At 42.3% G+C, this 11,490-nt stretch overlaps 1 protein-coding gene across 1 annotated transcript; it reads right to left on the bottom strand.

The window, feature by feature from the left end:
- Positions 1-1,242: 1,242 nt before the first annotated feature.
- Positions 1,243-10,384, bottom strand: LOC130473078 (holocytochrome c-type synthase). The gene is made up of 6 exons (XM_056844604.1): positions 10,243-10,384; positions 6,944-7,086; positions 5,286-5,434; positions 2,161-2,280; positions 1,670-1,756; positions 1,243-1,508 (listed from the first exon to the last, which is right to left on the bottom strand). The coding sequence occupies exons 1-6, from the start codon at positions 10,346-10,348 to the stop codon at positions 1,310-1,312; spliced, it is 804 nt and encodes a 267-aa protein (XP_056700582.1). The 5' UTR covers positions 10,349-10,384; the 3' UTR covers positions 1,243-1,309.
- Positions 10,385-11,490: the final 1,106 nt, after the last annotated feature.

Genomic DNA, 11,490 nt, shown 5'->3' with positions numbered 1-11,490 from the left:
TTCAAAGGCAACTCCTGGGAAAATCCAACCCAAAACAATTTTTGTATTGCACAAGTACCTTTTGGTATTGGCATCTATTAGACATCTCTCTTCGTGTAAGTGAATACTATACATTAACCTAAGTGCATAGTCAACACTTAGAACATGCACTGAAAACAGTTCAGGTATGACACCTTTGTGTGTTTCCAAAAGGAACCAATTTCTGACAGCCACCCTTCCATGCTCAGTATCAGTCCACAAGTTCTAAACCATATGCCACTTGATGAAGTATATACAAAGTGAAAAACTTCATACTCTGATTCATTTACCATACTTAATGTTCTTTGTAGTACTGTACATTTAAATTTATAATTTAAGGAGTGAAGTATTTCAAAACAGACATTAGCAAAAGGGGGGGGGGTTATGCCAAACTGCCTCAACTTCTAAAAAGGTAGGATGTGAAAACTGTCAAATAGTTGATTTCTGATTATTTTTAAAATAATGCACCATAGTTACTTTCTGAATGTGTACATTCAGCATGTGACATAATCTATGGGAACTTTATATGCTACTCACAAAGCATTTAATAATGTACATTTTCAATGACAAAGAATTTTCCATTTTTAACAAAATAAAGTGTCATTTCAAAATATGTAGTTCCATGCTCTTCTCTTTCAAATAAGTTGTTTCAACCAAAAAGTCTACATTGAAAGGCACAACTGCTTTACTGCCTGATTACAGCTTTTCCCATTCCACATCAGTGATGCTTAAATCTATTTAAGAGCCAGCATGGTATAGTGGTTAAGAGTGGAGGACTCTAACCTGGAGAACTGAGTTTGATTTTCTACTCCTCCACATGAAGCCTGCTGGGTGACCTTGGGCCAGTCACAGTTCTCTCAGTACCCTCTCAGCCCCACCTACCTCACAGGGTGCCTGTTGTGCGGGGGGGGGGGGGAGGAAAGGCGATTGTAAGCTGCTTTTTTTTCCTTACAGTAGAGAAAAGCAGGGTATAAAAAACAACTCTTCTTCTGTTTTAGTGCTGTATCTACTCCTTGATGCATAAGGGTTCCATAATGTCTTCCTTTTGTGATCAAATGTCACCAAAAGGTCAATGTGTGTGTGTGGGGGGGGGGACACGACACACACACTCGTACACACCATATTATTTAAATAAAGGCTTGATTAAAGTTCTGTAGTTTGTCCCACAGTGGCTAGCACAATGCTATTATATAGAACTGAAGTCACCATGAACTTTTATTCAAGTCCAAAGTCTCAATACCACTTCAAATAATACAGTTCTGATGTTGTTTTCCATATTGTGAAAGTTTAGTTATGAAGTCCAGCGCCACCAAGCCACCTTCATCCTGTCCCACACAGCAGTCAGGGAATCAAAAGCAGGGCGAACATCCAAAATGGTAAACTGATAGTTCTTATCTACTTCTCCTCCATCATAATAATCAATAACATATCTGACTTCTTTTCCACAGCGTTCAATAATCCAATCATGCCTATCAAAAGGCAATTCATACCTGGAAAGAAAGACAGTTTTTTAATTGATATTGTATTAAGATCATCACCAAAATTATACAAGTATTAGGTATTAAGCATTAATAAGTACACAGATGCCCATCTACCTCAGACTTTAAAGACTTTCTATTATATACAACGTTAGTTTTTCTTCAAAACATACCCCATCCAGGAGCGTACTCTGGCTCTTGGTGAATACTCCTTAGCTTTACCTCCAAAACGAACAAGTGTCGGTCCACAGGGGCACTCCCTGAAAAGCAATTTCAGAAACACATGGCTCAGCAAACTAGGCAAAACCAGGATGGTAAAGGAACATAAAACCCAACTTCATATCTTTCCATGATGACCAGATTCCAACACACACTCTGAAGAGGGAGGGGCCGTGGATCAGTGGTAGAGCATCTGCTTGGCATACAGAAGGTCCCAGGTTCAATCCCCGGCACCTCCAGTTAAAGGGACTAGTCAAGTAGGTGATGTGAAAGACCCCTGCCTGAGACCCTTGAGAGAGCCGCTGCCGGTCTGAGTAGACAATACTGACTTTGATGGACCAAGGTTCTGATTCAGTATATGGCAGCTTCATGTGTATTCATGTGTGTAAGATAAATGTTTAGCTTACCAAAGTTATTTGTTACTTAAGACCACAAAAATACTCACCCAGCATGAAGTGCTTCCCATTTTAAAATTTCCTTCCAAGCCTGCTCATTATTCTGATTATGAATCTTAATGATATTAGTCATATCTTCAGGTTTTATGTCATCATCTTTCCATCTCCATCTAAAGAAAGCAATATTGAAGAAATCAGAAAGTACTCAGTGCTCTGTATATTTTTTCTCCTCCTAATTAAAAAGAAATGTGTTCAAAGAACTGTCCACTCTCCCAATGAACAAAGAAATAATACGCACACTATTATTAAGAATTATTTGTTCCAAGCAGACACCAAATGCAACTATGTGAATATGCTCCATTTTAGGAATTGATTACTGAAACAGTAAGACAGGGGTGTCAGCCCGCGGAGGCCCACAGGCAGGCAGCCCCTCCTTCCCTCCCCCTTTTTGGGCTTCCTGGAGCCACTCCGGCCCATCAAGCCGCCTTCCACCGTCCCGTTCTGGAGCAGCCCCCGTGAGCCCAGCCAGATGCCTTCCTCATCCCTCTCTGGGCTTCCCAGAAACTGAAGATCATGCTGTCTGCTCGCCGGGAGGGAGTGCAATCTTCACTTCCTCCCTGCCCCAGCCAGCCCCACATGGAGCTTGATTGGGGCTTCTGCCCCGTTCTCCTAAAGTTGAGAGATGGGAAGGAGAGCGAGAGCTTCGGCGCCAAGATGATTGGGGCAGAGAAGTTCCTTTGGTCGGAGTTGGCAAATGGCGTCAAGCTTCGACACCAGAGGGCTGAATAGCATCCAGCTTTCTTTGGCAAGATGGGGACTCATACCTCTCCTCAGATTCCTTGGAAACCTTTCCCCCTTTAGACTTGAGCTCTTTCACTGGCAGCTCAGAAACAGACTTTGGAACATCTGAAACCTCGGTAGAAGTTGAAGGGATCACTGGAACAGCACTACTGAAGGAGTACAGCTTCTTTTTTGGGAGGAATCTGAAGCTTTCTTGGTGGCGGTGAGAGATTTCTCCCACAACGAGGACTTTAGGCAGAAAGCCCTTTCTTGCTAGGCCTTAGGTGTTAATAGGCGACACAAAGGGCAAGTTTCCACAATGAGGGACTCACCTAAACAAAACAAGCACTCTGAATGTTCATCATTCAAAGCCATCTTCGTCCCGCATTTAGAACATGTTTTGAATAAAGCCATTTGAGAACAATAAAGCCTGACAGCGGTCAAAAAATATAATTTCGACACACTGAGAAGCACATCATTCCTCCACAGCAGCGAAAGGAGAACTGAGGGAAGGAGTGCTCTCCCTGCCTCCATCACGTGACAGTCTGGGCAGGAAAATGCCTGCTCTCAGTGCAAGATGAAGGCGAGGGGGAGTGCTCCAGGTGCTCTGAAGCTTCTAGAGGCTTGAAAATCTTGCGCCTGTGCATTCCCATGCAGGACTGCGCTGAAGATACGATGATGAGCCATATTGGGAGAATGCCAGACGAAACTAAAAAGTCTTCACCTGCGGGTGAAAGACATCAATAGAGGGCGGCAGATGAATCTTGCGGGGGGGGGGGAGACTTCCAAAGTTTTGGTGCCATGATGACGAACACTCTTTCTCAGGCTACCACCCATCTAGCTTCTGATCTATCTAGGACATTTTCATCTCACCTTTCCTCCAAAGAGCTTCCTAATTTTATTTCCACAACAATCCCTGTGAGGATGGTTAATACTAAATGCAAGTGCTTGGCCCACAATCACCCCACCAGCTTAATGGCAAAGTAGAGATTTGGGATCAGGTCTCCCACAATCCACCCTGACACTCCAACTGCGGTGTCGGAAACAGAGGCTTGGTCCCAACTTGACCCCGCCCCAGCTGCCCGCGCTGAGGACAGCCAGGGTCCAGACCTACCCATGAGAGGAAGGCCTGGAGAGGGAGGAGACTGGGACTCAGGCAGACCGCTCCAGCATAGCCAAGAAAAAGGCAGGGAGCTAGGCAGCAGTGGGGAAGGGTGTGGCCAGAAGGCAAGCCCGAGCTTGGACTTGGGGAAGGTCAGAATGGGAGAGACTATGCGGCAGCCCTAAGCAGCAATGGGAAGGAGCAGGGCAGGGAGACAGGCAGCGGGGGAAGAAAAAGGAAAGGCCTCCCCTGGGTCAAGTAGGTGGAAGGAGCCAGGTGGTCAGGTGGAGCCAGGGAATCCTACAAAGGGGAAGGCAGCACACCTGGCCAGGGAGGAAGCAACAGACTAAGCTCAGACCAGGGAAAGAGTGAGCATGGAGAGCCAGTCTGGGGAAGGAAGAAGCACTGGGGGCTGAAACCCCCTTTCCTTCTCAGTTTTGAGGCTGGTGGCCCAGTTGGCCCTCTTTGGTGGTGGGATGGCAGACAGCAGGGAGACTGTCTCGGTGGTGGGGGAGCTTCACATGCTAGATCACACTGGCTATCTACCTGCTGCGAAGACTGAAGAGGTCTTTGCTATAGACTTCCACGCTATAGACCTGCCTAGATTCCAGTACTCATACATAGTATTTTTTAAACAAATGAAATAGTAGTCCCTGGGCTCAAATCTGCCTGGAAGTCATGCCTGCAGACCTAGCAACCTTGGCTACAACATGCTCTCACACACATTTCAATCACTTGACAAAAAGAGCATCAAGGGATGACGTGCTTGTGTAAATGAGCTACCATAGATCCAGCACCACAGAAAGAACTTTCACATCACCTCAATACCTTCTTATAATCTCACTAATCAATCTTTTTTTTGGGGGGGGGAGGGAGAATATCTAGTCCTTATCTATTGTTCTATGTTAAACTATTGATTTTAAATAAATAAAAAATGACTGACTTCTTCCCCCAAAGAACTTACAATCTACATTTTGACAGGACGGATATGGGGAGAACAGGTGACAGCGACAAAGAGGCAAATACAACAATGGATGATGGTGAGCAAATGAAGTGATATGTGCTTCAGCACATGATTAGGCAACTTGTCCATCAGTGCCTTATCATCATCATGGTATAACTGCGACTAGCCCCAATATTGGGAAAGATGTGCTGGGGCCGGCTGCAGTTACCTCACGTGAATGAAAAAGTACTCTGCATGTGTTCCAAGGCATTCCTTAACTTCACTAAGAGCAAAAGTACCACCAAGGAGCTCTGCAAACTAGCACATGACTCTATTCTTATTTCACTTACCCTTTCCTAAGCATTGCATTCCAAAACATTTGTTCTGAAGGATAAACCCAGTTTTGTTCAGAAAACGTTCTAGGAATAGTAGACTCTTCTCTTGTGGTAGAGAGTGCAAATGGTTGACCAGGGGATGGCTGTTGATTAGGGGGTGGCATCTAAAAAACAACAATAATTAGAACAGGAAAGTGAGAGTAGTGAATATTTGGTAGAACAGAGAGCAATATGTGGATTTTAACGGTTGGCGGGTTAGAATCTAGCCCACACCCTAAAGAAAATGCTAATCTAGTTTCCTCTGTAGGCATTACTTCATTCAGGCTTTATTGTTTCTTGGTAAGCATTCCAAAAGCCCTTCCTTTTACATCCTGTTTGAGGATTTGTTAGCTATTAATTTACCTCACACTAGAACAAAGGATGCCTTTGCCAACAGTGGAGACTTTCAGTGGAAATACTCAAGTCTTCTGAAAACTTCAATTCTCTATTTTACCCAATGAATTCTCTTGATGACAAGGTGAAAATCATGTTTCCCTAGAAGTACCAGAGCCCAAGTAATATGTGGCTAGTCTGTAATGAATTTTTTTTTGAAATGGCTTGAAAATGAACTGCTGGAATGATGTAAAATTTTGAAATCCTGCTGTTCAGCATCCTAATTCTTCATCAGAACATACAATGGTAGTGGCCTGCAGAATCTTGAATTCAACTTTCACCACTTCCTTTAATGTTTAAATGCCTCATACTCTGAATGCCTTTAAAATAAATGTGTACTATTTTTAAGCGCAATACTGTGGCATGAATTTTCTCAATGTGATACTTACCTAGGAAGTTGTTTCTCAAAAACTGATAACTAGATAATTTTGGATTTTATTTTTATAAGGAAATCAAGGTATCTTAGGCAACCTGATGAACAATTACCAAACCACATGAAGTAAGGGATAGTTCAAGTATCTGTTAGAATTTTCTGCTTAACAACTGACTTATTTAATATGCAGTTTAAATACGGAAGGTGACCAGATGATAAACTTAATAAAAACACTACTCCAAGAATACTGACAGAAACAGCTATGGTAAGAAACAAGAGTCCAAAGAAAGGAGGGGGGAGAAGCAGTCCTAATTTGAACTCATATTCCAAAAAGAATGAAGTGCAGCAGGATCAAAAAACCATATACTATCCACAAGGATTAGTCAAGATGGCTATGTTTTTAATCAGAATTGCATTAACCCACAGGCATCAGTATATAACCATCATTAACATACATCTATCACAAACATTATAACTTATTTGCAAAAATGCTACAGAAAAATAGAAGACTATAACTGCTCCAAAAATAATACCAGTAGGCCAGTTTCACAAATGGCAGATGTAAAGAAAGTCACATATTTAAATATACTAATTATTCTTGAAAGCAGTTTCAAATGGACAAATACAGTTTCTCAGATCAATGCCAATGTGGCTGCTTGTTTCAGCCCAAAGGCTGAACCACAGGATGAACAATTCATATTGCTCTTAGTTTTGCTATATTATCATCATACATACACAACAAAATATTAAGCCTTTACAAATCTGTCTTAAGAACTGTGGAACATGCATCAAGACAGCTGTTGCTCTTGTAAGATGTTGAAACTTTTACATTTCACAGAAAATGTACCAGAAATAAATAGAAAGTTACCATGTTGCTGGGATCGAGCTTCTCATGCATTTGAGACTTCACAGGACATTCAACATATTCATATGCACTTTCTTGATGCACAGGACCAGAAACATTCTGGCTCTCATCAACATTGTCAGCTGATTTCATGTGCATTGGGCAACCTAAAACAAAACAAGCATGTAATTATGCAACTGGACTTGAATTTAAAGGCAACTGAACTAAGAGTTTTAGTTTCCATTAAGCCCTTAACTGAAACTTTACTCCTGCTTCTATATATACAGTACCAAGTAGTATGGCTGAAAACAGATTTAACAAAAAAAAAACACCTTTATGGCACATGGTTGGGAGATACTTGGAAGAGCAATTTCTGGAGGAATTCCATGGTCTTTTCCCTTTCTCAGTACTGGCAGGAAAGGAATGGGGGAAAGGAAGATTATCCCATCTCCACTGTATGGTCCCGAACCTGCACACAGAATCAGCCACAACAAAAAAATGGAGGGAACAGGTGGGACACTAACAGTGCAGCACCTATTGTCCCTGTAACTGCACTCTCACTACAGAGTCAAAGCAAGCACAAAGAATTATTCTCCGCAGTTATTTCCCCTTGGATCGAGGCCACATTAGGAAGCAGAGCATAAGCCTCTTATCTCTTTTTGCCTAAAAACAGAAAGGAAAGGAAGAGAGCCACATGTATGACCTAGTTGGCAGTGGTATTAGTTCTTAAACCAAGCATGCAGGCCAGGGTTACAGCAGTGTAACTTTCCATTCAGATGCTTTTACAGAGAACAATTACTGTTCACTACACAAGAATGGCAAATTACTAACCTGGTGTCAAGTCAAGTTTATTAATATGGTCGACTGACCAATCACGTGCGAACACATCAAAATTTCCACACACAATAGTTTTGCACCACAGAATCACAGACTCCCCGTACATATAAAGGTGTAAGGTCAATAAAAGCAACCCCTGGTTAAAATTATCACATTAAAATTGATAAAATTGTAAAATATTCTAGCGATCATTCTCTAATAAAGCTCTGCGTATTTTAATAGCAACAGCGCAGAACTTGGCAGTTTGGAGCGTAAGCTGAGGGTCTTCTCCTAATAGGAGCATCTTTGCCAAAAGCTCAACTGACTCATCAGGGAATTTACCAAGTAGGGGGGAAATAAGCTTTGATCTAACTTCCTGGTAGAATGGGCAACATATCAGTGCATGTTCGATGGTTTCAACGTCCCGTTCCACACGGACATAACCTCTCTGATCTAGGGATCTTCTTATATTTCCCTTCTAAAACAGCCGATGGTAGGGCCTGGCATCTGGCAAGGGTAAAGGCCTTCCTATAATTAATAGACTCAAGATGATAAAAAATAAGCTGCAGGTGAAACCAAGTATCTACATTTATCAGGTACTAGGGAAAATGGTAATTTTCCAAGATCTGTCTTGAGTTCAATGTCTTCCACCCTTTGCTTCAAGAAACCTTTTGCTTGATCTACGCCCATGGCTAATAGGGTAGGTGGAGAAAGGCCCAGGCAGGCCATTTTATTAAGGACCATCTTTAGCCATGTTGACTGGAACTTATCCTGTAGAAGCAGGAGTAGCAGTCCTTGAGGGATAAGATTTAATTTGAGCCAAAGAATAACCTGGTGTAAAACTCAAAACTACTAAGATTGAATGAGTTCTCTGGAAATTTGGTTCATCTTTTCAAAATTAAAAATGAAAGAAGAGCCTTGCTGGAATAGACCAGTGGTCCATTTAGTTCAGCTTCCTGTTTCACACAGTGGCCAACCAGTTACTCTGGAAGGCCAACAACAGGGCATAGAGGCGTTTGCTTGATGCTATCTCCTGGTACTGGTAGTCAGAGGTTTACTGACTCTGAATGTGGAGACTCCCTTTAGTCACCATTGTTAGAAGTCACTGATAGACCTATCCTCCATAAATGTGGCTAATCCCCTTTAAAGCTGTCTGTTCCTGTGGCCATCACTACAGCCTCTGGATTAATCACTCACTGAGTAAAACAGTATTTTCTTTTACATGTCCTGAATCTACTGCCCATCAACTTCACTGGATACCCTCAAGTTCTAGTATTTTGGGAGAAGGAGAAAAGTTCTCTCAGTCCACTCTCTCTATCCCATGCATAATTTTATAAACCTCTATCATGTCCCCCTTTAGTTGTCTCTTTTCTAAACTAAAAAGTCCAAGACTCTTCAGCCTTTCCTATTAGGAAAAGTACTTCACATCCTAATCATCTTGGTTGCCCTCTTCTGTACTTTTTTCAGCTCTGTGATGCCCTTATTGAGATACAGTGACCAGAACTGCACACAGTATCCAAATGAGACCACAACGTAAATCTATACATAGACATTACAATACTGGCCATTTTATTTTCAATCCATTTTCTAATCATCCCCAGCATAGTTTGCCTTTTTCTCTATTGTAACACACTGGGCTGACACGTTCATAGAGCTATCCAGTATGACCCCCAAAGTCTTTCCCTCTCATTCTCAGCAAATTCAGTCCCTATTAGCATATACTTGAAGTTGGAATTTTTGTTCCCATTTGCATCACCTTACATTTACCTACACTAAACTTTATATACTATATTGTTGTCCATCGAGAACACATTCACAATTTCTACACAGCGGGCAGATAATCAAACATGTGGAACTCCTTGCAAAACACTGCATCGCCCCCACTCCCCTGCTGGCTTTCTACCTTCATAACTGGTCTGGTTGTTTAAAGGAGTTTTAGGTTTGAAACAGGATGCTCAATTGAATCTGTGCAGATTTCCACAGCAGGAAGGATAATGCAATACATTGCCCTCCTAATTGATGTGGAACTTGCATGTCCTTTTTCAGAAATTCGGACCAGTGGGGCTCTCTCCTGCTCTCTCTCGACCTCTCTTACTCCCCTTCTCAAAGCCCTGTTTCAAAGCACTAGATACAACACCACCACCCTGGGAAGCTGTGTACCTTCTTACAGTCAGGGCTCTAATGAAAATCAGCATTCAGCATTTGTCCTACAGAGCTGCAGAATAACAGCAACTCAAAGAGATCAGATTTCTCTGCTCAGCTACTGCTGAAGTCAGCATCCTGATTTCAGGTTAATAGGTGTCTAATTTTTTACCTGAATAGGTGGTACACCTGGTTGAAAAAAAATCTTACTTGTTCATTTGAACATCAATTGCCTCCAAGTTACACATTTAGGGCCCCAAATCCTTATCCTATTAACACATGGTTATATTACGCAAACTCTCTATATGCAAACCATTTCAGAACAACTTTTCAAACACTTTGTTTTAGCTCAGTAAAGAAGTTACCTTCCATTTTTTTCTGGTGCATGGGACATTGTGAAGCGACAGTCTGAGGCTGTTCAGAGACATCTGCTTGGAGTGCTATTGATGGAGAGGATGCAGACAAACCCATGGCCAATTTTTCTTTCAACTCAGATTTGGGGACAGGACACCTGAAACGCAAAACAGAGCATATGAACACAGTTGGGGGCAGGGATGGATATAAGCAGGCAGGTGAATGCCATTAAAAACACTGTCCGGCACAATATATTAATTTATGCACAAGGTTGTCTATGGAATATCACATGTATTCATTGCATTCACGGGTTTTTCACTTCCATGTAGGAAATTGGGCTCATGTAAAGCAGCCCTATGTCTGGGTGCTTTTGGCTGGCAGCAATAATTATTGATTATTACAGAATGGTTGGAATCCTCCCTGGAATACAGAAACAACAGAGGATCAGTTATTGAGAGTTGTGGTACCTGAAGGCCAGAAAACTGCAGAATGACAAATCTTTTAAGAGTCTGTCCGCAGATTAAGTCCCAGAAGGAGAAAAGAGCATAATTCTTTACCATAAATAGACAAAATCTGAACACCCTAGGGAGGGGGGAAACAAAACTTTGGGGGCCAGTTTAGTTCAGGATTATATTTTACTATTGGGCACAGATAGGTACCATTTGAGTGTCTTGGACAGACCTAGGGTCACCTTGACAAGTAGTGTCTTTTATGCTAGGAAATACTGCTGGGAGAGCGGGCTGTAAGAATAATAATAATAAAAATGAAATATATGAAATGAAAAACATTCGTCCTGGAGGAATATTTGGAAGTCTTCAGGAGTCTCAGGGTCACCTTGAGGAGCAGTATCTTTAACATGTATTTAGCAGGGGAAACTCCTTTTACAAAAAAAAACTATTCAATTTTTTTTTATTCTGCCCGCCTCCAGGTAGTTTCAGATTAAGATGCATTTCATCCATTTAATAACCCAGCGAGAGAGGTTAGTCTGAGAGTGTTGTGGGATCGAGACCCCCTGGGGAGCTTCAGGCCTGTGTTCGCAGGAATCTTAAGCGGGGTCTCGGGTGCGCTGCCCACGTTAACACACTAGTCACACCTACAATTTCGGCATCTCATTCCGGGGGGGGGGAGAGTTCACCCTCAACTGCGACACGCGTTCAAGACCGACTCCCCCAGTTCTCACAGAGATAAATACACGCGAACAGAGTCCCGCCACAGCGTCTCTACGATCAGCTGGAAACACCCCCCCCCCCAAGACACCG

The sequence above is a fragment of the Euleptes europaea genome, chromosome 2 (genome assembly GCF_029931775.1).
Source record: "Euleptes europaea isolate rEulEur1 chromosome 2, rEulEur1.hap1, whole genome shotgun sequence".
In the NCBI taxonomy this organism is placed as follows: domain Eukaryota; kingdom Metazoa; phylum Chordata; class Lepidosauria; order Squamata; family Sphaerodactylidae; genus Euleptes; species Euleptes europaea.
Note: the sequence above shows the minus strand (reverse complement) of the source record. Positions and strands in the feature narration are given on the sequence as shown.

Coding starts and splice junctions, on each gene's coding strand:
- LOC130473078 (XM_056844604.1), bottom strand. CDS start 10,348: ATGGGTTTGTCTGCATCCTCTCCATCAATAGCACTCCAAGCAGATGTC. Junction 2,281..5,285: donor AATGCAATGCTTAGGAAAGG/GTAAGTGAAATA, acceptor TGCTTTCTTTAG/ATGGAGATGGAAAGATGATG. Junction 1,757..2,160: donor TGGGAAGCACTTCATGCTGG/GTGAGTATTTTT, acceptor ATTGCTTTTCAG/GGAGTGCCCCTGTGGACCGA.